General features: G+C 37.1%; 1 protein-coding gene and 1 long non-coding RNA gene across 2 annotated transcripts; both read left to right on the top strand.

The window, feature by feature from the left end:
* The first annotated feature begins 3,276 nt into the window (after window positions 1-3,276).
* LOC143582962 (NADP-dependent malic enzyme, chloroplastic-like) lies at window positions 3,277-14,180 on the top strand. Its single transcript, XM_077065410.1, has 20 exons — window positions 3,277-3,424; window positions 3,651-3,946; window positions 4,604-4,724; window positions 4,800-4,874; window positions 5,753-5,904; window positions 5,995-6,100; window positions 7,251-7,316; window positions 7,905-8,000; window positions 8,497-8,568; window positions 8,669-8,752; window positions 9,404-9,502; window positions 9,593-9,640; window positions 10,219-10,272; window positions 10,378-10,476; window positions 10,662-10,751; window positions 10,851-10,928; window positions 11,850-11,924; window positions 12,023-12,113; window positions 13,253-13,381; window positions 13,942-14,180. The coding sequence occupies exons 1-20, from the start codon at window positions 3,395-3,397 to the stop codon at window positions 14,028-14,030; spliced, it is 1,950 nt and encodes a 649-aa protein (XP_076921525.1). The 5' UTR covers window positions 3,277-3,394; the 3' UTR covers window positions 14,031-14,180.
* A 1,989-nt stretch (window positions 14,181-16,169) lies between these two features.
* Window positions 16,170-19,196, top strand: LOC143580995 (uncharacterized). The gene is made up of 3 exons (XR_013143754.1): window positions 16,170-16,379; window positions 16,605-17,931; window positions 18,031-19,196. It is a non-coding gene; the product is annotated as an uncharacterized LOC143580995 (long non-coding RNA).
* The last annotated feature ends 7,849 nt before the right edge of the window (window positions 19,197-27,045 follow it).

Raw genomic sequence — 27,045 nt, 5'->3', positions numbered from 1 at the left:
TTGCTTTTTGGAGAGGCAAAATGTTCAAAATGTCCCTCTAAAAGCACCTAAAAGCTTTTTGCCGATAGGTTCGATCGTAAAACATAAAGATCAGGTTATTTGCTGTTGGAATTGGTGGTCTCGGAATTATAACTGTAATTTATTATCCATTTCTTTAATTTTCAATTTATATTACATTCATTGTTTTCACTTTTATGTTATTGATTTCTTTTGCACAAAATGTTTTAAGAAGTTTGACATTGATGGTGGTGGGATATATTTAAAATAAGTTTTGATTTTACCTTTAACTTAGCCATTTTACACTTTTTGTCCAAACACTAATGATGTTAGTGTTTTTTAACGACGGGAGTGATACAAGAAAATATGTGAAAAGTTGAGAGTGCTAGCGGCCAATTTGTAAGTTGGGAGTGTCAGCGGCCAATAGGCGAAAGTTGGGAGTATTAAAATCCAATTTCCCTTTTAATAATGCATAAATAAATATATTAAGTTAAATAATAATAATAATAATAATAATAATAATAATAAAAACTATCTACAATATATAATTTAACACGTTATTAAATTATAGTATTTAATTAAACTAGTTATTGTTTGTAATCATTTAAAATAAAAGAATAGAATAAATAAAATAAAATAAAATCAATACTGTTGCTACCTTAAAATGTCGCTCACCCCAACACATGTATTTTCGTCTTCTTGCTCCCTGTTGATGTTGTAAAATTCCTGACACGCAAAAGAATTATTATTTGTGAAGGGTAGTCCATGGGCATACGTCACAACGACATCTTAAGTCTTAACCCATTGTCCTTGGCAACTCCGTCACCATGAAATCTGTATCCGCGTGTCTTTAGAATGATTACCATTACAAATTTTAAGGATTTAAACATATTACAGATTAACTTATTAAAAAGTCAAGAGATTATAAATATATTAGTTTAGAAAAAAAAATGTCTAATAGAAGAAAAATGGAAAAAAAGTTAATCATACAGATAATCTATTTGGTTAGACTCTAGTCACAGGATGAGTAGATTGCATCCATCGTGTAATTTCGGTACCAATTTTGTACCCACCTTTGGAAATATCCACATCGGTGCGGTACTGAACTACCGATACGATTCGGTAACTGTATGTTATCATTTATTTTTCAAGTGGTACCGTACCAAGTGTTTACGTTACCGATATCCATTTTTCGCAATTTTGGGAGTCGGTATTTTCGATATTGATGTTGGTACCGAGCTCCTCCATGACCACACATATTGAATCTAAGTTTAAATAATTAAACGTTTGGATTATATATTTTTATGTTCTTGTCTAATTATAGTCTAACATTAACTTTTGCTAAACTAGTTAGTATAAAATGATTAAAAACTATTAGAAAATGATAAAACTTATAATTAGAATGATTGTTTTTGTAACTATATCTAACCATACTAATAAAAGAAAATAACGAGGATGATGTGGCAATCCTACATTCATTATTGGTCTAATCTCTCTTCTCATTCATCCTACCTATCTATGGGTTATGGAGCAAAACCATATTGGCAAATGGGTTATAATTTCCTTTCTAATTCTCTAATCCTTCATCTCATTCATCCTAACTACCCTTTGATCATGGGTCAAAATAATTTTGCCAAATAAGTTATAATTTAATTTCTAATTCTCTAATTTTTCATCTTATTTATCCTACCTATCCATGGGTCATGGGACAAAACAATTTTGAGAAATATGTTATAATTTCTCTTCTAATTCTTTAATCTCTCATCTCATTATCATAGTTATCCACGGTTAAATTAGTCAAAACAATTTTTGCAAATTTTGTATATAAAAAAATCGAATTTGTAAATTTAAGATTCTAGACTTCTTATTGTTTGTACTATATATTTTATCTTCTTTTTATCTATAATTTTGTTCATTCTTTCAGATAATGGATCATTTATTTTATTATTTTACAAATCCCGTATCATACACAGGTTCAAAAGCTAGTAAAAAAATAAATACAGTTATTATTCAAAACAAAAACACATGTGCCATCACTATCACCCTCAAGTCCCAACGACCTTCTTCCCTCAATAAAGGATTCAATAGTGGCACCCAAAAATGACATATCAAATTTATGATTACTTTTTAAAGTTTGTGGTTTAACATATAAGTTTGTTTTTTACACTATTAATAAATAATAATTATAATATTTTATATAAACTTAAGTTCATTGCACTATTGCAATGATGTATTCGTTGCTATACACATTTCTACGAAAAAAATTATAGATTTAACTTTTAATTTATTTCACTATAGATTAAAAAAATACACATCAAAATGCCCCTGCCCTCCTTCGTAAATAATTCCACCGGAAGCGAAAGCCCCTCAAAATACATGGGAAAAGCCAAAACCACATATCATATAAATCGACGTCACCATTCCATGTGTTGATTTCGTAGATGAGTTTCCACTTTCTTTTAAACAATAAAACAACTTAAAGCAGAGCCTTGGTTGACTATAGTGTTGGGATCCAATGTCTATGATTGAAAACCCGAAATAATTCTCGTGTTCATGTGTACTTTGGCATGTAACATACTAAAACAAATTGTGACATTAAAGTATAAATAGGGAATGAGCCGGGAACTAGGGCTGTAAGCGAACCACGTTCGGTCGGCAAGAAATTCATTTATGTTTGTTCGTTTAATTAATGAACCGGACATGGACAACAAAATTTCGTTCGGTAAGCTTAATGGACGAACACGGGCAAAGGTCATATCCGTTCAATAGTATCCGTGAACGTCCGTTCGATTATGTCCGGTAATGTCCGTATGGATAGGTTTGTGTATGTTTGTTCTTCGCTAATGACAATATTAGTGTTCGTTGTCTATTAATGTTCATATGTTTATTTGTCCATTTATTGTTCATTAGTGTCCATTAATGTTCATGTGTTTGTTTGTCAATTAGAGTCAACTAGTATCAGTTTTGTCCATTAATGTCTACTAGTGTCCGTTTGTCCATTAGTGTTCGTTAACGTCCGTTTACAATATTAACGGATGGACACGGACAAGCTCAACTTCTTAACGGACGGACACGGACATGAATTTTCGTTCGGTAGAGTGCTCGTGAATCGTCCGTTTATCCGTCAAAAAGTTAACAGACGGAAAGTCTCCGTACCGGGAACTAAAGAGAAATAAAAAGGTTAAAATAAAGAAATAAATAAATTATTATCACGAGAATGAGGCGTGCTATGCTACTGGTCATCTGTTGTGCGGAGTATTACAAGTTGCAGTCATTTCTCACACAAAAACCCTTATTCATATCACATTTCTCACACCACACTAAGCAGGACACTCAGTGTGAGAGAGAAAGAGATACATCAATATTACCGTCACACACACAACTCTTCTCTCTCACCATGATGTCCTTCAACACTTCATCCTTCACGGTAATTCCTTTTAATGAACCAAATCCTGTACTCAAATCTCTTCATTTAACCATTACATGTTCATCCACTGTTTCTAAACTGTGATCTGATTTTAATTATGTTTCAGTTTCTAGACTAACATCTATTAAGCATCGTGTAGAATTTGAAGTTTAGGTCAACATTTCGTACGGAATTCAATTCTGTTGTAATTTGTGATCTGATTTCGGTTTTAATTATTAACTTGTAGAAGAGTTCGATTACCGGAGCTTCAAGGACGCAACCGCAGTCCTTGAAGCTGTCGGTGAGGCGTTCAGTGGTAGCTATGGTGCATTCGAACGGCCGACCGGAGCGAAACGTCGGCGTGTCGGTGGATAGTGCTACTACGGACGTCAACGCTCCGGTGGCGGTTGAAGTTGAAGATTTGGATATTAATAATAATGATAAGCCGACTACGGTTGTTGGCGGTGGTGTTGAAGATGTGTATGGGGAGGATACTGCTACTGAGGATCATTTCATTACTCCTTGGTCTGTATCGGTTGCCAGGTAACAGATTCTGATTCGGATGTCGATGCTTCCATTGCTCTTTTTAAATGTCTGTTTCAATCACTTTATATCATGTTTTGGTGTTTTGTTTCTATTTGTGTGAGTTTTTAGGGATGAGTTTAAGTGCTAATTACATGAATAATTGTAATTTGAATATAACCACAGACCGCTCAAGGATTTAATATATGACATAGGCCTTATCATAACTCTATTTTATGCATTATTGTATGTAAAAGTGTGATTCACTAAAATCCAAACTTAAAAGCAGATTGAACAAAAAAAGGGGGAAAAAAAAAGAAAAAGAAAAGCAGATTATGCTTTCAATATTTCATCTGATATGGTTTCTACAGAGAAATACTAATAAATACATCCAGTTTTTGTAACATACCGATGGTGAAAAGAGGACCATTTGTTTGAATAAAACAAACTGTAGGTTTCAGCTGTCCAGGTTGTTTATTGGCTCTATGCAATGATCAATATTCTGAATTTATAAAATTTGACATATTGTGAGTATTTCTTGAGTCATTTTCTTAATTGTTATCATTGAATATATGGAAAATTTGCTATTTTATCACTTGTTTTTTTAGTATAGCATAGCACGATATCAGTCTTATAGTTAAGTTATAAGTTATGAATAATTATTTCTCTTTTATGCAGTGGTTATTCGTTGTTGCGGGACCCGCATCACAACAAAGGTCTGGCCTTTACTGAGAAAGAGAGAGATGCTCACTATTTACGTGGTCTTCTTCCTCCGGTTGTTGTCAATCACGATCTTCAGGTATTTGTATTTTTGTGTTTTCACAATTAAATTATAATATGTGGATATATGTATTTATAATGATGTTGATAACAGGTTAAAAAGATGATGCATAATATTCGTCAATATGAAGTGCCACTACAAAGGTACCAAGCCATGATGGATCTTCAGGTAAACGTTGCAACTTAATTGGAAGTGGCATATATGGTTTGTTTACTTATGAATGTAAACTAACTGGACGAACACGAACGGGGCATGTTCGTGTTCGCTCGTTTAACTTTAACTGAACAAGCGATCGAATACGGACAACACAGGAACAAAAAAAAAAAGATTTCTTGTTCGTGTTCGTTCATTAAAAATGAGCGTGCTCGTCTTTGGTCGTTTAATTTTATACGAACAAACAATCGAACACGAGCACTTAAACGAACTGAGTTTCTTGTTTTTGTTCGTTTGTTCGTTAATATAATGAGCGTGTTTGTTTGTTTAACTTCAACTAAACAAACGATCGAACACAAACAATTAAACAAACAGAGTTTCTTGTTCGTTAATAAAATGAGTGTGTTTGTTCGTTAATAGAATAATGAACGGTTTGTAAACATAAACGAACACAACTTAACACAGATAAACAAACATCAATATGTTGAACCAAAAAATTAATACAATTAGACTAATTTGTACTTGTTGATATTTAAGTTTCATAAAACCATAATAAATCATAATGTGCCTAAAAGTATTAGGGAATATGTAAACAAGTGGACACAAACAAAGATGCATAAATGAACGAATGTGAATGAACGTTCAGAAACATAGATGAACGAATGATACGTATGTTCATGCTCGCTCGTTTAACTAAGTAAAAAAAAAATTGTTCATCTTCGCTTGTTTATTAGATAAGCGTACTTCCCGTTGAACATGGATTCACGAATGGTTCACTGAACGTTCGGTTCATTTACATGCCTATAAATGGGTCACCTAAAAGTGAGATAATGTTTTTTCACATCTTTTATGTTGTAATGATTTTTAATTGTGTATGTATCCCTCTTTAACAGGAGAAAAATGAGAGACTGTTCTACAAGCTATTAATTGAAAATGTTGAGGAGCTTCTGCCAATTGTATATACACCAACCGTTGGTGAAGCATGCCAAAAATATGGAACTATTTTCAAGAACCCGCAGGGTCTATATATTAGCTTAAAAGACAAGCAAGTTCCTAACAACCTTGTTTCTTCATGTATTAATGAGAAGTTTTTTGTTATGTTATTAATCTGATTCGCTAATAATATTTTTCACAGAGGGAGAGTCCTTGAGATATTGAAGAATTGGCCTCAGAAAAAGATTCAAGTTATAGTTGTTACGGATGGTGAGAGAATCTTAGGGCTAGGAGACCTCGGCTGCCAGGTAAATGTTTTATTTATATATTGTTTATGTTTTTTTTATAGCTTGTTAGGTCTGTAAATGAACTGAAATAACACGAACAAGGCATGTTCGTGTTTGTTCGTTTAAATTTAACCGAACAAACGATCGAACGTGAACATGGTTTTCTTGTTCGTGTTTATTCGTGAAGTAAAAGAACATGTTAATGTTCGTTTATAGTATACACAAACAGTTCAAGAATGTAAATGAACAAACATAACTGAAAAAAAAACAATTAAAAGTAAACGTGAATATCAACATGTTGGGCCTACAAAATTCTTAAAGCTAGACTTAATTGTAATGGGTGATAATTTTTGTTTAATAAAACTAGACTAAATTGTAATGGGCCTAACAATTTCAATGAATACATAAACAAACATATACAGACGTAAACTCACGAACACAAACTCACAAATACACACTCACGACATAAACTAACGTTTACGAACATAATGAACGAACGACATGTGTTCATGTTCGTTTGTTTATTAAATTAACGAGCTTCTTTTCGAACAGTTCACTGAATGTTCTGCTCGTTTACAGGCTTATACCTTGCTGTTTTGAAATAACAAATGTGTTTGTACTCTTTTATCTTTGTTCATTTGGTTAATAATACGCTAATTATTAGAAATTGACTTGTCTGTTTTGAAATAACAAATGTGTTTGTACTCTTTTATCTTTGTTCATTTGGTTAATAATACGCTAATTATTAGAAATTGACTTGTCTTAACTTGTTAACTCTTAACGATGCTTTATTTAGATGGCGTTTGGATTCCCATTGTGAAACTGATTATCTGATACTTGTGTCTTGAAGTCCCAATATTCAGTTTTCGTGTTTGTATTTACTGATTTCTTACTACTTTTGATTATATGATTATTTAGGAGTAAGATAAACCATCTATCCACCCACTCAAATTTATTTAAACTTATCTTCACTGTAAAAGCGTTCATTTTGGTCCTTTATTATTATTTCTCGAACAATTAGAATTTCTGAAATACTTAAACATGCAATTTTTGAATTATCATAAATTCGAGCACAAAATCACATCTAGACGCTATCTTCTACAATTTTGTATTACTAAAGCTGATTATCTGATTATGATAATTAATTTTATCTTATGCAAATATTTAACAGGGAATGGGCATACCTGTGGGAAAGCTCTCTCTTTATACAGCTCTCGGAGGAATTCGTCCTTCAGCTGTAAGTGTTAACATGTATAACGGCAACTATTATTAGCTATCTTGTGAATCTATGCAAAAATAATTTGTGTAGATCACTTTTTAAATTGATTATTTTTGTGACTTCTGTATCAGAGGAGGCATACTGGCAGCTTGGGTAGTGGGTGAATAGGGTAATTTTTGCTATGTGTGATAACTGGTCCAGCCATGTTGGGTTGACCCGAACACATTCTGTACAAATTTTTGGATTTTTAAATAACAGTTTCCATGTCAATATGATTACAAAAATGATATGAGTTCAATAGTATTATAAATTCTTTTGATTGAATTATTCAGGATTGTTTATGCAATAAAAAGTCATTTGGGGTGACTGTCGATTCGTTTGACTCATTTACACGTTACCTTACAATTTACTTTTTTTTTCTTCTTGTTTTATCCTTTTGACTAGTTAGAGAGAAAAAATAACATAAATTGACATTTTCATAAGTACATGGGTCAAAGAACATTTTTTATTTTCAAATTTCCTGTTAGGCTGTTACTATGTTTTTTTTTATTCTTCTGAGAAGGCATAAAAAGATAACATCAATATCATATTGTATAATATTCGCAGTGCTTGCCAATAACCATTGATGTCGGGACCAATAACGAGGAGATGCTGAACGATGAATTCTACATTGGTCTAAGGCAAAGGAGGGCTAGTGGGAAGGTTAGCTAGTTTTCCAACCCTTAATTGTGAAATGGGCAGGTCATTCGGGTTGAGTAGCGGGCTAAAATGGGTAACTTTTTGTTCAAGCTGGGTTGACCAAAACTTCTTTTGTCCAGAATCTTTTAACATTTTTCATAAACGATTAGTGTCATATATGATCAAGGATTACTGAAGTTGTAATATTTCAATAATACTATAGTTTTGAATAAAATGATTTAGGAGGTTTTGTTCACTAATAAACACGCCTTTGGTGACTTTTGTTTTAACGTTTAACCTGTTAAGAGAACAAAGATAACCTGAAATTACTCATTTTGGACAAGTGTTATGCAATAAAAATACACCATTCGTGAATTTTGACCTCTTGACTTTTTAGCTTTTTGGCTTTTTAGAGGATAAAGATATGTATAACCTAAATCGACCCGCTTAGTAAACGGGTCAAATTTGCAACATCTTGCCTATTTTATTTTGGATTCAATTTTTTTCTTCTATTTGCTAGGAGTATGCTGCCCTTATGAACGAGTTCATGTCTGCTGTCAAGCAGAATTATGGGGAAAAGGTTCTCATTCAGGTTAGCAACCTTATCTATCCTTTTGCCTTTTTCTTTTATGCTGTTTTTTTGTTCATGAGAGACAATAATCGTCACCTTTGTGTTGATGTTCTCTTTTCAGTTTGAAGATTTTGCAAACCACAACGCCTTTGATCTTCTTGAAAAGTATAGAACCACCCATCTTGTTTTTAACGACGACATACAGGTACAAAATTTGTTTTAGCATATATAAATGTTTGTGCTGTTAGCTAAATTATCTACTGACCAGAAGTAACATTATACATCTTGATTTATATATCACTAGACTAGAAACTTGTGTATTACTCGGGTTGAATAAAGAAAATATTAAGTTAATTCTTAAATAGTTAGTAATAAAGATTCACAAATAAAAGAAAGAAAAAAAGCGGAAAGCAAACTTATTTATTAGGTGAAGAAAGAAAAGTGGGAAAAGTAAATAATGGTGATAAAGATTTAGGAATTGAGAAAGAGAAGCAGGAAACAAACTTATTTATTAAGTGAAGAAAAAGAAGTGGCAGAAGTAACATAAATGAAATTAGCCTTCTTTCTGAGCATGCCACGTCAAATAATAATTTAAATGAGAAAATGACAAAAAAGTAATACAAAAATGGAGCAATTTCACATATCTCCGTCTATATTCCCCAAATCATGCTTGAAAAGCATTGTATATTATGCATAAAACACTTGTATTTTGACGAAATGTGAGATTTTGCAAATTTTGAAGGGGGTATATGAAATTTTCCGTACAAAATATATGTCACAAAACACCAAACATGATAATGGAATGCAATGGATCAATTCTATTACCTTTAACTAACGGTTTCTTATTTTGTTCTAGGGAACAGCATCAGTGGTGCTTGCAGGGCTTATTTCTGCACTAAAGTTAGTTGGTGGATCATTGGCAGATCATACATTCCTATTCCTTGGAGCTGGAGAGGTTAGTTAATCCTGCTTGCTTTTTAATAATACATCTTCTTTGTGCTTAATTGTTTTATTTTATATTTTTTTGTTCTTTCTTATTTTCCAGGCTGGCACAGGCATTGCTGAACTCATAGCTCTTGAAATATCTAAACAGGTTTGAAAACATCTAGATTAGAGGGTGTTTGCTGATACAAATAATGATTTAAAATCGGTTCAGATTGGGTAAAAGTTTTGGTTTTCATTATTGATAATTATAGTGAAATATGATTAAAAAACTACACCCGCTGGGCCAAAACGTGTGTCCACATTTCTTATGTTATAATTTACTTTTTTTCCTGTTATAACCTTATTGGTTCTGATCACTAAGTCTTGCGCTTTTTGAACTCAAATGATATCTTAAATGCATTAAGGGTAAGTTTGACATTCTTCTACTTAGAAAAACTACATTAAATGTACATATCTTAAACTCTATTTTTTTTCCTTTTAGAAAACTATTTTGGGACGTAGGGAGTATACATTAAAAATAGAATATTGTATACATTAAAAATGCACTTTCAGGCACTTTCCATTCATTTGATCCATTCTCTTAGTTAAGCTGTTTTGATTGACCAATTTAATTTTATGAGATAAAGCATACCCAAAAAAGGATCTATTTACAAGAAAGTTGGTTGGAACTGCAACCTCTAAAAAGAAGAGAGATTAATAGTTATATGATGTTATACAATCATGCAGACAAACGCTCCATTAGAAGAAACACGGAAGAAGATTTGGCTTGCGGACTCAAAGGTAACGAATATTAAAAAAAGCACTTCCGTTTTCTCTTCCCTCTCTTTTCTTCTTATTGTAAATTGTAACAATAACTGTTGATTATTTGGTTACCTTGTACTCTAGGGTTTGATCGTTAGTTCACGCCTAGATTCACTTCAGCATTTTAAGAAGCCATGGGCCCATGATCACGAACCTGTTAATGATTTCTTGGACGCTGTCAAGGTTTGAATCTCTCACTCTCTTGTATAGGCGGGTCGGGCAACATGTCCTGGTCAAACGTGCCAGCTCAGGTTGACCCGCCAACATGTCTGTTATGATTATAGTCATGATTACTTTTTATATTGCAAGTATGATCATCAATAAGGTACATAAAGGTCTGTATTAACCTGACTTTCTTGTGTTGCCAGTCAATCAAACCAACAGTGCTGATTGGCTCATCAGGGGCGGGGCAAACTTTTACTAAAGAAGTTGTTGAAGCTATGACGTCTTTTAATGAGGTAATTTGTACCTACGAGCTTACTTGACTGCCTTATTAAAAATATAATAGAAAGTGAACTCTTTATAAACAAGTTTTTGTATTTTTTGTTTTGTTGTAGAAACCTATTATTCTTGCTCTTTCCAACCCAACGTCACAATCCGAATGTACTGCTGAGCAAGCTTACACCTGGAGCGAGGTATAATCACTATCTTTCTACCTACATTTCACACTAAACTGTAAAAGACAAATGCACCTGTTATGAAAAACAGATATCATGTTATTATATATTTATATTTTCATGTTAATTATGTGTGTGAAAAAATGACCCGATTGATTTGTATAAAATTTCCGATAGTGTTATTTCAAGGGCAGTGTTAATCAACTTGATACTTTCAAGCTTGGCTCTACTCATCTTTATTGTCCTGTGTATTTAAATGCACACAAAGAGTAAAAGCTTAAAGTAGCTTGAGTATTTTGATACTCGAGCTTACTCGGCCTGAATCGAGTTAATTTCTGAAGACATATTGAGTTCGTCTCGAGGATGGGTGTAAACGAGCCTAGTCAGATCGTTTAACCTACGTTAGCTCAAGTTCGGCTCGTTTCAAACTCTATTTCTAAAGCTTGAGCTCAGTTCGTGAGTAGTTTTTAAAGCTCAAACTCAGCTTGCTCATTGTTTATTAAAAATTTATATACATTTTTTTGTATAACCTTTTGTATATAACGCAATATCTATTATTAAGTTAATTTTATCATAATTTTATACAGTATTAGTATTTGTTGTATAAGTATATATTTCATATATACAAATGATATAAATAGTAGACTTGTTTAGGCTCGCGGGTTAGCTCTAGCTCAATAATTGAAGCTCAGGCTCAGACTCATTTACCAAACAAACTTGTGTTTAGGCTTGAGCCTTGAGGGCATTTAAGTTTGGCTTGGTTTTAGCTTTTAGCGCCAATATTGAGTTAATTAAGAGCGGCTTGGCTCGATTACACCCTAGTCTCAAGTAGGTTACAAGTTGACTTGACTCGATTGCACATGTAAACACTATCTTCTACAGTTTGTTTCGTTACAATAAGTTATCTAAGAAGATGAATTTATACTTTGTTGATTGCAGGGCCGTGCAATCTTTGCGAGTGGTAGTCCGTTTGCTCCTGTCGACTATAGGGGAAAAAACTATGTATCTGGCCAGGTCACTAATTCTTAAACCTTGATATTTATATTCCGTGTATAATAATTTAAATAAAATAATAGGCGTAATTGATTTTTTTTTGTGCTTTATTGTATCAGTCTAACAATGCATATATCTTCCCCGGATTTGGTCTGGGCTTGATAATTTCTGGTGCAATCCGTGTTCATGATGACATGCTTTTAGCAGCCTGTAAGTTTACAGTTTAAATTCATTTATCAATTGATTCAATTGTCCTTGCCACCAATTAGTTGATGACATTTAGGGTCATTTCAACTAGTTTACATAAATTTATGTTGTGTTTGATTAATAATGGGTCGATTAGGTGTGTGTTTATAAAACGTTAAGTCAGATAATAACGCGCGCACGTGTGTTTTCGTTAACACGAGTTATAAGTGAATTTGCAATAGTTTGCAGACTTATATTTCTCCAATCAAGAAAAAATATGTAGCATGGTCATAAATTTAGTAATCAAGTCATTTGTGTTTCGCTTTTGATGCACGTCAAATTGGATTTTGATAACTTGAACTAGAATGGAGGTTGAAGGAGACAAGATCATACACATTTAGAGAGAAGATTAAACCAGTTTTATAACTTCATTCATTCATAATAATACTATTTTAACAGGCCTTATATATAGCCTAACAAAACAGGAAGCAAACTTAAGAAACACGTGCAGAAATTAAATAACCAACTAGAAGTGTGATTAATGATCTTGTTGGATATTGTTAATCTCCTGTTAAAATTTGACAATTTAAACTAATATATATGAAAATAAGGTGAATCACTTTGTATTTTATTTAGCTCCTTAAAGGTAGTCAAAAGTCATCTACATTGTACAAATGTTTGTGTACTCTTAAAAAAATTATGCTGCTATTATGATAATATACGGTTATTTGTCTACTAGTCAATAAATGGTTGCATCATAACGCTGTCATTGTATAGGCAATAAAGCATTGCAGCCTGCTGGCATAATATTGTATAGTCACAGTCACTGACTCTATTGAAGTATAGGGGCTTAGTGTGTGTGATTTTTAAAAATCCATAGGGTTTTTATGATAATTCTTCATATAAAACATATCAAATATTTTATTCTAGATAATTATGTTATAATCTTAACAATACAGATTATATAACCTTACTTCATTAATTTAATTTAAGTTATTTTTGTAAAATGAACAAGGGTTTGTGAATCACCACACCCAACGAGTTTGATGCACACTAAACAGTGACACTGATTGATCCACAAGATTATTATTTCCGTCATTATTAACCGGTATTTGAACTTTTAGTATGTAGTTTAATTTAATTTTTTAATAAATATGCAACAGCTGAGGCTCTAGCTGATCAAGTAACACAGGAGCATTTTGACAATGGACTGATATACCCACCATTTACCAACATCCGCAAGATTTCCGCTCACATTGCAGCCAGGGTGGCAGCTAAAGCATATGAACTTGGTGAGACCTCTCTCTATATTGGTCTAGACTAACAAAACTAAAAGACCGAACCAGTGCTGCCATATTCAGTCCGGTTCTCGGTTAAGTTTTTGAAAAACAAGCTTTTAGACAATAGTGCGCAAAAATCATTCTGAATGATTCAAAACCATTTTTTATTATATTTGATGAAACAACCTAATTTAGGCGTCAATTATTAGCTCAAAAGTGTTAGCCAGATCTTGGCTCAGTTTGTTTTTAGTCTATTATTTAGTTAATAAATTTATACACATTTTTTTGTTGTAAATATATTAATATCTATTATCAAAAAAGTTATATAGAATATAGATAATAGGCTCATGAACCAGCTAGAGTTCGATACGTAAAGCTCAGGCTCGGTCTTATTTATTAAACAAGCCTTTTTTAGACTCAAGCTTGTTTAAGCTCTGCTCGATACGAGTTTTTCGCAAGCCGATCTCAAGTATTTGCTTGTTTACACCCCTAGTTTTGACCCGATGTACTATGTTTCAAACTATTTAATAATATTATGTTTTAATTTTTCTTCTGTTTTATATTTTTTGTAGGTTTGGCGACTCGTCTTCCCCGACCAGAAGATCTTGTAGCGTATGCAGAGAGCTGCATGTACAGCCCCAAATACCGCAATTATCGTTAACTTTTGTGAAATATGGTACTGTATGTGATACCGTTAGCAACTATTTTTAGAGAGTATTTTGCTAGGTGTGTTGTAATGTTACGAATAATGTGTGTGTGTGCTTGTTTTCATTAACACGAGTTATAAGTGAATTTGCAGTTCTTTGCGGACTTGTAATTCTCCAATCAAGAAAAAATATGTGGCATGATCAGTTTTAACTTTAATAATTAATAAGTTAGTTGTGCTTTGCTTCCTAGAAGCCAAGATGTGTGATTTATGATTTTGTTGGATGTTAATCTCCTAAGTCCTAATAAAGTTTTGACAATTTTTATATGATATATATGACAATAAGTTAGAATCGTATTGCATATTATTAGAGCATCTACAACAATAAAATTCCACAAGCTGTCACATCAACGCCACATCAGATTTCAAAATTTTCTTAAAAACATCTACTTTCTTCCGTAACAACAAACATCCACAAACCATCACATCATCACCTACATTTACAATTAATTTATGTTTAATTGGATTAGTTTTATAAGAAATTTAGTTTTTATATTTCCCATATATTTAAATGATACAATAAACATTTATAAAATATAATTTTTGAAAAAAAAATATTTAGAAAGTATAACTTTTGCAAAAAAAAACATTTAAAAATAAAACATTTAAGAATATGAAAATTTTAGTTTTTTTGGCATATGTTATGTGTGTGTTAAAATTTATAGACGTGATTATATATTTAATTTCTTTAACATCTAGCTATTGGAACATGAATTAAATTTAGTTAAAGAAAAGATGAAAAAGAAATAAAAAAAATACAATGTAAAAATCTAAGGTCAATTTTGCTAAACATATAAAAAGAAGGGTGAAGAACATAAATAAGTTAAAAAGAAGTGTAGAAAAAAGAAAAGAAAAATACATGATAATATGTTGGGTGCTGCTAAACGTACCCCCCTCCCATCCATTTTTACTAAACATACCCCCTGCTTCATGTTTTACATTAATACAATTTAGATATTTTTGTTGTTTCTTTTGTCATTTAGTTATCTTTTATTATCGTTATTATTTATATAAAAGCATTTTTTTTCTATTTTTATTTAACAATTTTTTTTTCTAGTTACCCTTTTATGTATATTTAAGAGCTTTTAATAAAAAACATATTTTTTCTTACTTAGAAAAATATTTTTTTCTTATATGAAAAACGTTGTTTTTCTTATTTTAAAAATATATTTTTTCTATACTTTTTAAATCTTTTTGGAGGGCGTTTTTTTTAAATTAAGAGATCGATTACATTTTTTATAAAAAATACTATTATATTTTATAAATAAAAAGGTTAAATAACATACAACTTGATAAAAAAATTGACTCTTTTCTCATGTAATATTAATCTCATGTATCCAAACCTAACAAATAAAATCAAATTGTTTTGAATACATTTTATAAAAAAATAAAAAACTAGCTAGAGAAAACATACAATACTTTTTAATACATGTAAAAAAATAAACGAACTTTTGATAAGATCTTACAGAAATAAAATAATAAAATCAATAACAAAAATATATAAAAACTATAAAACAAAAATAAAAATTTAATAGTTTTTTATTTGATATTTTAAAAAAATTATAAAATAAAATAAGAGGGACTAAATGTTAATTACAAATGTTAGGGGAAATGAAAGTTCGGGGGGGGGGGGGGGGTGAATAGCAAGGGATGGGGTACGTTTAGCCTGACCCTAACTTTTAACCTGATTCTTTCTTCTTTACTTTCACAGCCGCCAACCATTTTTCATTTCATTTCCTTTCCTTTCCTGAATATTTATTGGAGCTTCATCCATGGTTCTATAACAAATCCATTAGTAAGCATTTGATTCTTAACCATTTCTGTTCAAGATTATTATTTTAATTTTCAATTTGGCCTTTGGTGAAGGGCCCACTTTCCCGTTCGGACCTGCAACCCATCCACCGCCTCCACATCGGTTGCATCTTCGCCATCCTTCGTCCGTGGTATGCCATGTGTATTCAGACCTTTAGTCCGTTTAAATAAAGAAAAAGACAAGTAAGTACTTACCATTGTACAAATAGTTATAACCTGTAGCATACGCAGGGTATGCAGGCATGCCTACTGCATACCATTGAATAGTCTACATTACATAATCAAATATGTAAAAGTGAAACAAACAATATCAGCCAAAGTAAAAATTCTTTCTCTCATCTTCATCTTTAAAAGTCAGTCACTCTCTCCTTCATTTGTCGTTCAAAAAACACTACTCTCGTCTTCATCATCTTCCTTCATGAGACATGAATTCTCTAATCTTTTCTTCCTAAGCGGCTATCACCTTCACCAGATACTGCTTTTGAGATTCAGGTATAGTTGTTGATTTTTTCAAACACTGAATCACACATCAACATTATTATTATTATTAGTATATAGTAACTGAATGAAAAATAATCATATAAATATGATAATAGAATTTTATTGTCTTTTGCTTTGTTGTGAATTATGCAATTCTTAAAACATAAGTTGATTTACAAGTAGATTGTACGTCAATGCGGCACTGTCTCTTAGCATTTGCTTTGTTTGGATGTCTAGGATCAGGAGCTCTCTCTTTGTACCGATATGCTCGGTCATAAAACATAAAGATCAGGTTATTGGTTGTTGGTATTGGTGGTCTCGGATATAACGGTAATTTATTATTCATTTCTTTGATTTTCAATTTATATTACACTCATTGTTTTCACTTTAACGTTATTGATTTCTTTTGCACTAAATGTTTGAGAAGTTTGACATATTATTATTATTATAATCTTAAGCTCAAGCTTGAAAAGTTAATTTAAATGTTTCGAGCCAAAGAATGGACAAGTTCATGTTCTACTTGATCACATGACAACCAAATTTGTTGGCCTCTTTTTTGTTTATCTATTCATATTATTTAGTTTAGAAGAGGGAAACATTTTCAAAATAATATGATGATTACCTCATCGAGAATCAACTGAACACCCGTAATATCCTAAGTTTTACCATATTAATTGGTTGTATAACTTATACCTATCGTAATAGGTGTCGTCGTTTTGTTTGGTTAATTAGTTTTACGTTGTTTCTTTCTAATAATATTTTGTTATTCACAAAAGGTTGGTTAAACATAAATTTATAACTAATGCTACTGATTTGTAATTATTATAAATGGGTCAAACTTGGAGTCACGGTCAGCTTCGTTGAATGGGTCAAATAACAATCAATGAGAATGGGAAGTTTCTTAACGGGTACCGACTAATAACCGAAAATTGATACTAAGAGGGTTTACTGGTGGGTATAGCAGGGGGATTGTCTTAGAGGGATTATACCCGTGACAGGACCTCTTATCGGGTATAGCGTGAGACAGTTTTACGGGAATGAAAAATGTTTTCGAATGATGAGAATCGATGATTGTTTGATCAACCTCATCATAAAAAATAATGAACAACTCATAAAAAAGAAAAGCTAGTTATTAAATAATGGATCGAAAAACACTTGAAAAAAATAAAAGGGATAAAAATAAGAATGATGAGAAGAATTTCTAGCCACAACACCTCTGTGGTGGTAATAATTACACATATTTCAAGTACTTTTAATATTTGTTCATGTATTAGAGAATGGTAATGATTTTGTATTAATATTTAATGATTTGTGTTTCATTTTTTATAATACAGACATTTGTTGGGCATGCGCTTGCTTCATTGTCGTGCATTGAAGCATGGCATACTATATACAACGGCGCTTCGCTATCACTGTCCATTCAAGAGTTGATGGACCATCACACATTGTACAAGCGTGGTGGAGGCTTTCCGGCAATGCTTTTCAGTATTCACTGATGAATGGTGGCATTTCTTCAGCACGTGATTATCCTTTTATGGCAACCCCTCAAGTGCGACGACATTTGGTTCGTAGTACTATTATTTAATAAATTTAACCTTGGTCTGTGTTGGTATTATTTCTTACTTCTCTTGTTTTTTTTTCTTTTTCATTAAAACAGAAAAAGTTGACGGATGGGTCGGAGTGATGACTGACTATTGGATTATTCAGAATTCACAAGGGAGCAAATGAGGTCTTAACGGGTGTGTGATAGTGCCCCGAAATGCAAAGCTTCCACGGGGCTATTGCAACTTTGCTAGACATGCTTACTACCCTACTTACTATCCAATGAGTTTTCCCCCTCCTTTATCACCCCGCCACCGCAGTTACTACGATTATTGTTGGTGTAGTACTTATAGACCTTGAAATAATTTCCAATAAATGATGAAGTCGCATTGAAATGGATCGTGTCCCATGGGCCGGTAGCCGTTTTAATGGAATCCGATCAAGACTTCTTTTTAAATGTTATGGTACACCCACTTCTCAAAAAATATAAAAAAACACAAGTTATTATATTAATATGTTCATATTAAAATGTATAGTTCCCATATTACTTGTGCAATAAATGCATGATAGTAAGTTAAGTTATTTAAGCGTAATTTGGGTGGTGTTTTTATATTGTTTTTGTTGGATAAAAATAGTTGCAAGTCTAGGTAGCGAGTTTGGCGCATCAATTTTTAATTTTTGTTAAATTTCCAATATATATGACAATTCATATTTAGTTTTAACTTTTCCACATTAGCAAAGAATTGACATTTGATGACTATTTAATTATTATAGACACAACAAATAATACCAAATAAAGTTGATTAAATGCACATCAAGTCTGCTTATATATTTAGTTCATTTGGTTGGATTAATTGGGTGTATACTTATATGTAAATCAGTTTCCAGGTCGGGTCGCTAGTTTTGGATTTTAATTTGGCTTTTGTTTTCTTCTCTTTTTTTGCTTAATCCCTAAATATTTAACATATTGTTCACCTTGATAGGGCACACACCTCAAGCATTCCAGAGAAGGAACCATTATGTACTTATAACTGGGTACGGCACCAACATGATTAACGGAGTGATGACTGACTATTGGATTATTCAGAATTCACAAGGGAGCAAATGGGGTCTTAACGGGTGTGTGATAGTGCCCCGAAATGCAAAGCTTCCACGGGGCTATTGCAACCTTGCTAGGCATGCTTACTACCCTACTTACTATCCAAGGAGTTTTCCCCTCCTTTATCACCCGCCACCTCGAGCAGTTTACTACGATTATTGTTGGTGTAGTACTTGTAGACCTTGAATTAAGTTCAATTTAGTGTGGAAACAATGATTCTATAATCTTTTTGTTTGTTTTGTATTCATTACTATATATTCCATGCAACTTCAGGATTCAAAAACAAAAGTTATTAAATCACCAACATTGTTATCTATAACTGCATTATATAAATTTAATGTATTAGATTCTTATCAAGTAGTATTATGTAAATTTAATGTATGGCTGGCGTCTCTCTCTAGAACAAGGTCTCCTTTTTTTAAAACATTAGTGATGATTCCTAGTTAAGAGGCGAAGGAGCGCTTCGGTTACCACCATTGTCGGTATACCTGCGAGCAAAAGATGCGGGTTGTGATACCCATTGAAAGATCAAGCGTTGGAGCATTGTTTGTGAGTGGAGTCATGATCGCGAGTTGAAGAAACACTAACCGGACCCCGGACAGATTACTGGTAACCTGGGGGTTAGATAGATGTTTCCCACGAGGGGTTAGACCCTTGGAAGATGGTTCTTCTGATAACCTGCAAAACAGACACCGTGAGCTCGTCACTGAGAAGGGGGGGGGGTTCCTCCTTGTGACCACCCTCCGGCGTGAGAATCAGACTAGATTGCTCTTTAAATATAAAAGTATATTAAGAGATTGCTAGAGCAGATATCAGGTATAATATGATGATAATGTGATAAGATATGATAAGATGAGATGGTCATACCATTTGTGGTATTTATAGCCGAAGGTAGGTTTCCAAGGAGGTATGGCCGGCTGCAACAGTGTTCCTGTTCCACAAACAGTAGCCTACGCACGTGCCCTGCTGGTAGTTGGTGGGTAGGTAGCGGCTGATAGCGACCAGGCCTGCTGTATACTATTCCTTTTCCACCAACTGTCAGCTACGCACGTGGTATGACAAGAGTTGGTGAGTAGGCAGCGGCTAATAGTGACATACAGTGTAGGAGCATGCTGCTCGCCATACTGTTGTCTATAAGCTGTCGTATCTTTAGTCAGATCTTTTTCCCATACCTCGTCAGGTACAGTACAGAAGATCTTCCCGTATCGTACGGACTGGCTTATTTGGGCGGGAGTATTCCCCCTCCCGCCCTTGTGCGGGATTGTTCCCGGCTTCGCTCATTCCTTCAGGTGACACTGAACGATTGAGAGCTAAGTGCCTTGTGCGTGTAGCCTTGCTGCGCGGGTGGCCTTCCCTAATGGCTTGTATCCGAGGCTGCGGGGACAGGCGGAGTCCTTCACCATTGGGAGGCATTTCCTGCGGGACCAGCTTGCGTACTGCGCGTAAGGACGTCACGTCTCTGAGCATGGTTGGTCCTGCGGATCCAGTTGGTTTCTGCGCAGACGTCCCTGTTTGAGGTGAGTCTTGCGGGTCCAACTGGGCTCTGCTGGGACCTACCTCTTCAAGTCCCCCCAGTCCAATGTTCTTCTCATGCGTGTTTAATAAAGTGAGGTGAACTTTTGGACTTAAGCAAAGGGTTTTGAAAAGGGTTTTTTAAGGTTTTCCATGGGGATTCTTCCCGCGGAAGTCCTTGTCACTTGCAGAAATTCCCGAGTTTCCTGCTTGGTCTTTGGGTATGATGCGGGTAGGTCTGTAACCTCCTCGCAAGTCAGGAGCGTTGAGTCCCACTTGTGTGGACTCTCCATGAGGTTTTGGTAGTTTTGAACATAGTGATCAATTATGTTAAAACCACCAATTCCATCCTGGAGCTTCAAACAACGTAGTTCTCGACGTTCCCGCTATGCGGGGATGTTATTTCCGTTTCCGCAAGCATTGCCCAGAAGATCCTTCTTGGTTTCAATTCCCAGCGGAGCGCTAGGTATGTGAAGGGTTTTGCCTTAACATTGTACCAGCGCTCGTCTTACGGTTACTTTACTTCCAAGGTATTCCTGGCGTCAATTCCCTGCGGGTGCTAGGTATGTGAAGGGTTTTGCCTTTACACTGTACCCGCACCCGTCTTATAGTTACTTGGTTGCCGAGGAATATTTGGCTTCAATTCCCTGCGGGTGTTAGGTATGTGAAGGGTTTTGCCTTTACACTGTACCCGCATCTGTCTTACGGTTACTTGTTCGCCAAAGTTTACTTGGCTTCAATTCCCTGCGGGTGCTAGGTATGTGAAGGGTTTTGCCTTTACACTGTACCCGCATCCGTCTTACGGTTACTTGTTTGCCAAGGTTTTACTTGGCTTCAATTCCCTGCGGGTGCTAGGTATGTGAAGGGTTTTGCCTTTACACTGTACCCGCATCCGTCTTACGGTTACTTGTTTGCCAAGGTTTTACTTGGCTTCAATTCCCTGCGGGTGCTAGGTATGTGAAGGGTTTTGCCTTTACACTGTACCCGCATCCGTCTTATGGTTACTTGTTTGCCAAGGTAAGGGGTATTTTCCCGCTTACTTTTTAATATTTTCAAATTTTGAATTTTGAAATTCGAAAGGTTGGTGGAAAGATAGGAACAGTCCGAACCTCTGAAACGTCGTGCGACGGTCTCTTCTGACTGTGTCAGGACGTGCAGGAAGTTATGGTGACGTGACAGTACATGGTCATTCCAGACGCTTTTTCAGGCGCGTGGGCGCGATTTTTCGGGCGCGTGGCCGCGAAATTGCTGGCACACGTCCTGTCAACAGCTGTTGCCAGCCTGCTCTTTGCCACGTGTCATAGTTTCATTGCACCTTCGATTTCTCTCTCCTCCGCATTAAATTCACCGCATTAATTGCGATTACTATATAAAGGGGGAGAGGGTTCTTTGTAATCCACACTTTCACCCTTCTCTTCTTCTTCTTAGCGATTTCCGGCAAATACTCCCCTTTTCAGGCAAGCATTTTCCCGAAATCGTTTTCTTCTTCCTCTGCAATATGTCTTGCCATGATGCTGAAGCTGTAGCCGACGATAGGAGTACTGCTGGCGAGTGCCAGTGTGCTCTACATGTCGATCAGTACCAGTACGTCGTCAGGAAATTCATGCTTGAGTCTCTTGAGCCTGAATTTCCTGAACCCCACCAGACTGTGTACGATGCCCCCAGTGGCAAGATCGGGGTATATGCTGCATTCTTTGTTTATGGGAACCTTAGGTTCCCATAAACAAAGTTTGTGTACCGTGTCCTGGAGAGGCACGGTGTGCACCTAACCGAGTTGCATCCGATGGCGATTGCCAAGATCCGGCACTTCGAGTGGGTGTGCCGGATTCTGGGTATTGAGCCCTATGTGGACCGCCTGATGACCTTCTATACTTGGAGGTGCATCCAGGGGTGGTACACCCTGACAACCCATATTAAGGGTTTGAAGATCTGCGTGACCGAGCGCAGTCTCCGATCGTGGAAGCGGGAGTTCTTCTACGTTTCTGCCCGCGCCATCCCCATTGCCATGAAGTTTAAGAAGGGGCAAGCGCTTCCGAGCCTTCATGCTTCCAGCTACCAAGAGGCGGAATGGTTCGCGAAGATATCCCGGGTCCAATCTCCGGTTTACCGGTTTGCGGAGTCCGGGAGGTGATGCTGGGGATGAGCCGGGTATGGAAGGATGCGTCCCGGTTTCCCATCATTCTCGAATATGGTTTGAACTCTATTCCTTATGGTATGTCTTGTCTTTCTTGCTGATATGAGTTTGTCTTCTAACTGTTTCTTTTCTTTCAGAGGGGAACAATTTGGAGTCGCTCCTGTACTCGCGGGAAGCTGACGGTCCCGTGCGGGTGGGTACTCGTGCTCTTGACGAGAACGAGTTGCCCATCCTGGAGCAAACGGCGGATCGGTTTGTGGAGGTCTACCCGCTGGGCCACGAGATCCTGAGCCAACGGCGGCCAGGTAAGGCGATACTCTATCCTCAACCCCTCAATGCTGTACCCGCTGCTGGAATTCCTGACATCCTGTCTTCTTCTGAGGAATCCGCAGATGGTCCTCCGCTGGTGCGGAAGAGGAAGGCTGCCGGTGGGAAAGGGAAGGAGAAGGTGGCCTCCACAGCTGATCCGGTGCTCCTATCTGACACCGAGTCAGATAGTGAAGAGGTGGTGGGGAACCCCGGTGGTGAGAAGACCACTGTTCCGGAGGCTACGACTGTTACCTCTGGAGAATCATTGACGACGACGGTGACCGGCATCAAGAGACCGGCTCCATCGGGTTCGTCCCCGCCCGTCCGTACGTTCAGGCTCAAGAAAACCCGTAAGTACAAACATCCTTGTTTTTGTAGATTTATCATACTTCATAAATTTATTAACACTTATCTTCTTGTGCAGGCGTGGATGTTGACGCATTCCAGGGTGGAGCGCAGAGGAGTACCTCTCCGCCGATGACGGTAGGCTCGGTCAGCCTACCTGAGGCGACGACCCAGGCGCCTGCGCCTGCTTCCGCTGGATCAGTTGCTCAGTCCCTTGAGCCGACTGTTCCAGCCGAGATGACGTCACCGCCGGTGGTAAGTGCGATTTTTACAGCATCTTTCACCGAGCCGGCGGTTACGATTGCTGCGGATTCTGCGGCAGCGACTGCGGCGGCTACCACCATGCCTCCGCCATCGACACCGACGGCCGGCCCATCAGGTACGCATGGGAGTACTCGCCAATCTTTGCCACCTTCCCATCTGCCTGACCTTTTGGATGGGTTTCCTTTGGGTTCAGGTGATGGGTTCGGCGGCTATCGGCCTGTTATAGACCCTACAGGTGCGTAGGGTTCCTTTGGCTCTTTTTCACTTTTATTTTTTATCATCTTTTCCTAACTGCTTTTTTGTTTTTTTTTTTTTGCAGTGTCGGATTCCAATAAAGTGTATGTTCCGCGATGGAACATACGCCGAGGAACAACCCTTCGTACCCCTGTGGAGTGCGTGGAATGAGCTCGCCACGCTGCTCCCCATGGTGCGTTGGGGGAAGCCATGGCTAGCTACCAGGAGGGTAGGCTAACCAATGAGCTTCGGGTTCTCCAGGCCCGGATGCAGCCGCGCGTCGAGCTGCTTTGTCGTGAAAACGACAAGTTAAAAGCAGCTCGCGCCAAGGAAGTATCTCAAGCGCGGGCTCTTCGGGAGGAGAACCAAAAGTTGGCCGCAGCTGCTGCGGAGAAGGAGAAGGCCTTCAAGGCCCTCGAGGTTGAGGTTCAAGCGCGACTCGAGGCCCGCTCCAAGGCTGCCCAAGCTGTTAACGAACAGCTTCGGCTGGCTAAGGAGACTGCGATGAACGCAACCGAGAGGGCCACCAAGGCTGAAGCCATTGCTGAGCCTTTACGCGTGGAGAACGAGGAGCTCAAGGCCAAATTGGAGGCTCTCCAACGTGCTCATGATGCCTTGGCGATGGAGGATGCCAAGAAGCTTCAAGAGATCCTGGACCAGAGGGGCGTGCTTGATCACACCGAGCGGAAGCTTAAGGGCGTTGAAGAGGCTGCTGCAAAGGAAGTGCTACTTGCCAACCTTAACAAAAGCGAAGCCGAACGCGCCTGCACCCAAGCTCAAGCCGCCCTCCAAGAATCTCTGGTTGCCAAGGAATGGCTTCTTCGAGAAGCGTTGCCTCAGGTATGTTTGGCTTTACGTCTTCACGCTTTCCTTTGTTCATAGAAAAGGTGTTTGACACTTGTATTTTCTTTGTAGGTTGTGCATCGGGTCTTCTCAGAGACTACTTACGATGATGCCATGAGCGCAGCCCTCAACGCTTCTCACGAGGATGGGGAACGGGCCGGCTTCCTGCTTGGTCTAGGGTTCGTTGAGAAAGGCTTCCCTCCTTCCAACTTCCCTTTGTACAATGTTGATACTGAAGCCATATACGACCAAGCAGTAAATCAATACGCCGCCTTCCCGCATCCAGTGGTGGAGAAGGTGAACCAAGTAGCTGCTGCTTGTGATGGGTTAGCTATCCTTAAAGCCTTCCTCGAACCGCCCCGTTCTTCTGATGGAGCGGGTCCAAGTGGAAGCGGCCCTGAAGCTTGATCCTGAAGATCCCTTCCCATTGCTAGGATAGTCTTGTACAGATGTATTTATTTTCTTTTCGTAGGCGGGTAGTTACCCGGCCATTCTTGTAATAATTCGTTTGTGAAATACAAATCTTTTTGCGTATAAGATTGTTATTTCCTTCTTTGGGTTTCTTGCTTTATAAACTTATGACTTGCATACTTAGTTTAAATTAGCAATTTTCCAAGTGTAGAATAAGTTAACCTGTTGAACGTGGTTGATAATGGGTTAAAGTTTTGCTTCCTCTTTCGTGATTGTGCGGGTAGAACCGTCACTTGCACTTAGTAGGATGGCTAAACTTTAACCTTCATCCGACTTGCGTGTAGGTTTTCCTCATCTTTTGAGGATAAGTTAACCTTTGAACGTGGTTGATAATAGGTGTGAAGTTTTGCTTCCTCTTTCGTGATTGTGCGGGTAGAACCGTCACTTGCACTTAGTAGGATGGCAAAACTTTACCCATATCTGACCTGCGTGTAGGTTTTCCTCATCCTTTGAGGATAAGTTAACCTTTGAACGTGGTTGATAATAGGTGTGAAGTTTTGCTTCCTCTTTCGTGATTGTGCGGGTAGAACCGTCACTTGCACTTAGTAGGATGGCAAAACTTTACCCATATCTGACCTGCGTGTAGGTTTTCCTCATCCTTTGAGGATAAGTTAACCTTTGAACGTGGTTGATAATAGGTGTGAAGTTTTGCTTCCTCTTTCGTGATTGTGCGGGTAGAACCATCACTTGCACTTAGTAGGATGGCAAAACTTTACCCATATCTGACCTGCGTGTAGGTTTTCCTCATCCTTTTGAGAATTTTGTTTTGAACCGTTCGACGCGCGGTTGTCAATAGGTTAGTGTTCAGTTTCCTTTCATGATTCATGCGGATAGACCGGCACTTTCATTTAATGGGATAATTGAACTCTTCCCCTTTAACTGACCTGCGTGAAGGTTTTTTCCTGTTATTGGGTTTGTGCGGGTAGGACCGCCTTCCCACGCAACGACTTCACGTAATGTGAATGCCGTCACCAGTGTTGCATAGTGTAACCGTTCGACGCGCGGTTGTTGATAGATTATTGTTCAGTTTCCTCATTATGATTCGTGCGGATAGACCGGCACTTTCATTTTTGGGTGCTGAACCTTTCCCCTTCAACTGACCTGCGTGAAGGTTTTTTCCTAATATTGGGTTTGTGCGGGTAGAACCGCCTTCCCACGCAACGACTTCACATAATGTGAATATCGTCATATTAGTGTTCAGAAAAGTAAAATCATCAGCTTCGACGTTCTAAAGAGAATCATTTCCATTAGAAGTGGCTCTTGGCCTTTTCTTTACAAATTGGAATTGATTTACATGCAAATTGTGTAAATGAGCTCCCTTCCATATTGTTGGGATGGGAGTGCCATCGAGCCGATACGCACCTGGTTCGGGATCTCGTTCTTTACGCAGCATGTAGTCTCGATATTTGAAGCTGGAATTTTTATTCGTGTTTTCCCCAGCTGGGGTTCTACACGCACCCGCCTGCTCAGCCTTTATTGCGCCACGAGGTGCTGCGAGCGTCCCATCCCTGACAAATGCTTCGACCATGTCTTTTACGTCTATGCATTCTTCAGTGTTGTGGCCTTTTGTCTTGTGAAAGTCACAGTATTTGCTCCGATCAGCATCGTGACGATGTCGGATTATTGGAGGCTTTGGCCACGGGAGCTCTTCAGTGGCGAATATCTCAGTGACGCTTTTGGTGAGTGGCGTCCATCTGGAGTTTCGGTGCGGCTGTACATTATCCCTTCCGCCCAATCGATGTTGCAAGCCGGATGAGGTGTCAAAGTTTACCCTTGACTGCCAAATGCCTAGCTTCCGCTTTTTATTTAATCGGGCGGTGAGTACGTTGTCTTCTCTCGTCTTCTGAGTGTATAGGTTTGTGCTCTGTGGGAGATCTCTACCCAGTTGCTTCTCCGTTTCCGCGTAGCGTTTTGCTGCTGTCATG

The sequence above is a fragment of the Bidens hawaiensis genome, unplaced genomic scaffold (genome assembly GCF_021521415.1).
Source record: "Bidens hawaiensis isolate Kalapana, Puna unplaced genomic scaffold, B.hawaiensis_p1.1 tig00001511_1, whole genome shotgun sequence".
Taxonomy (NCBI): domain Eukaryota; kingdom Viridiplantae; phylum Streptophyta; class Magnoliopsida; order Asterales; family Asteraceae; genus Bidens; species Bidens hawaiensis.
Note: the sequence above shows the minus strand (reverse complement) of the source record. Positions and strands in the feature narration are given on the sequence as shown.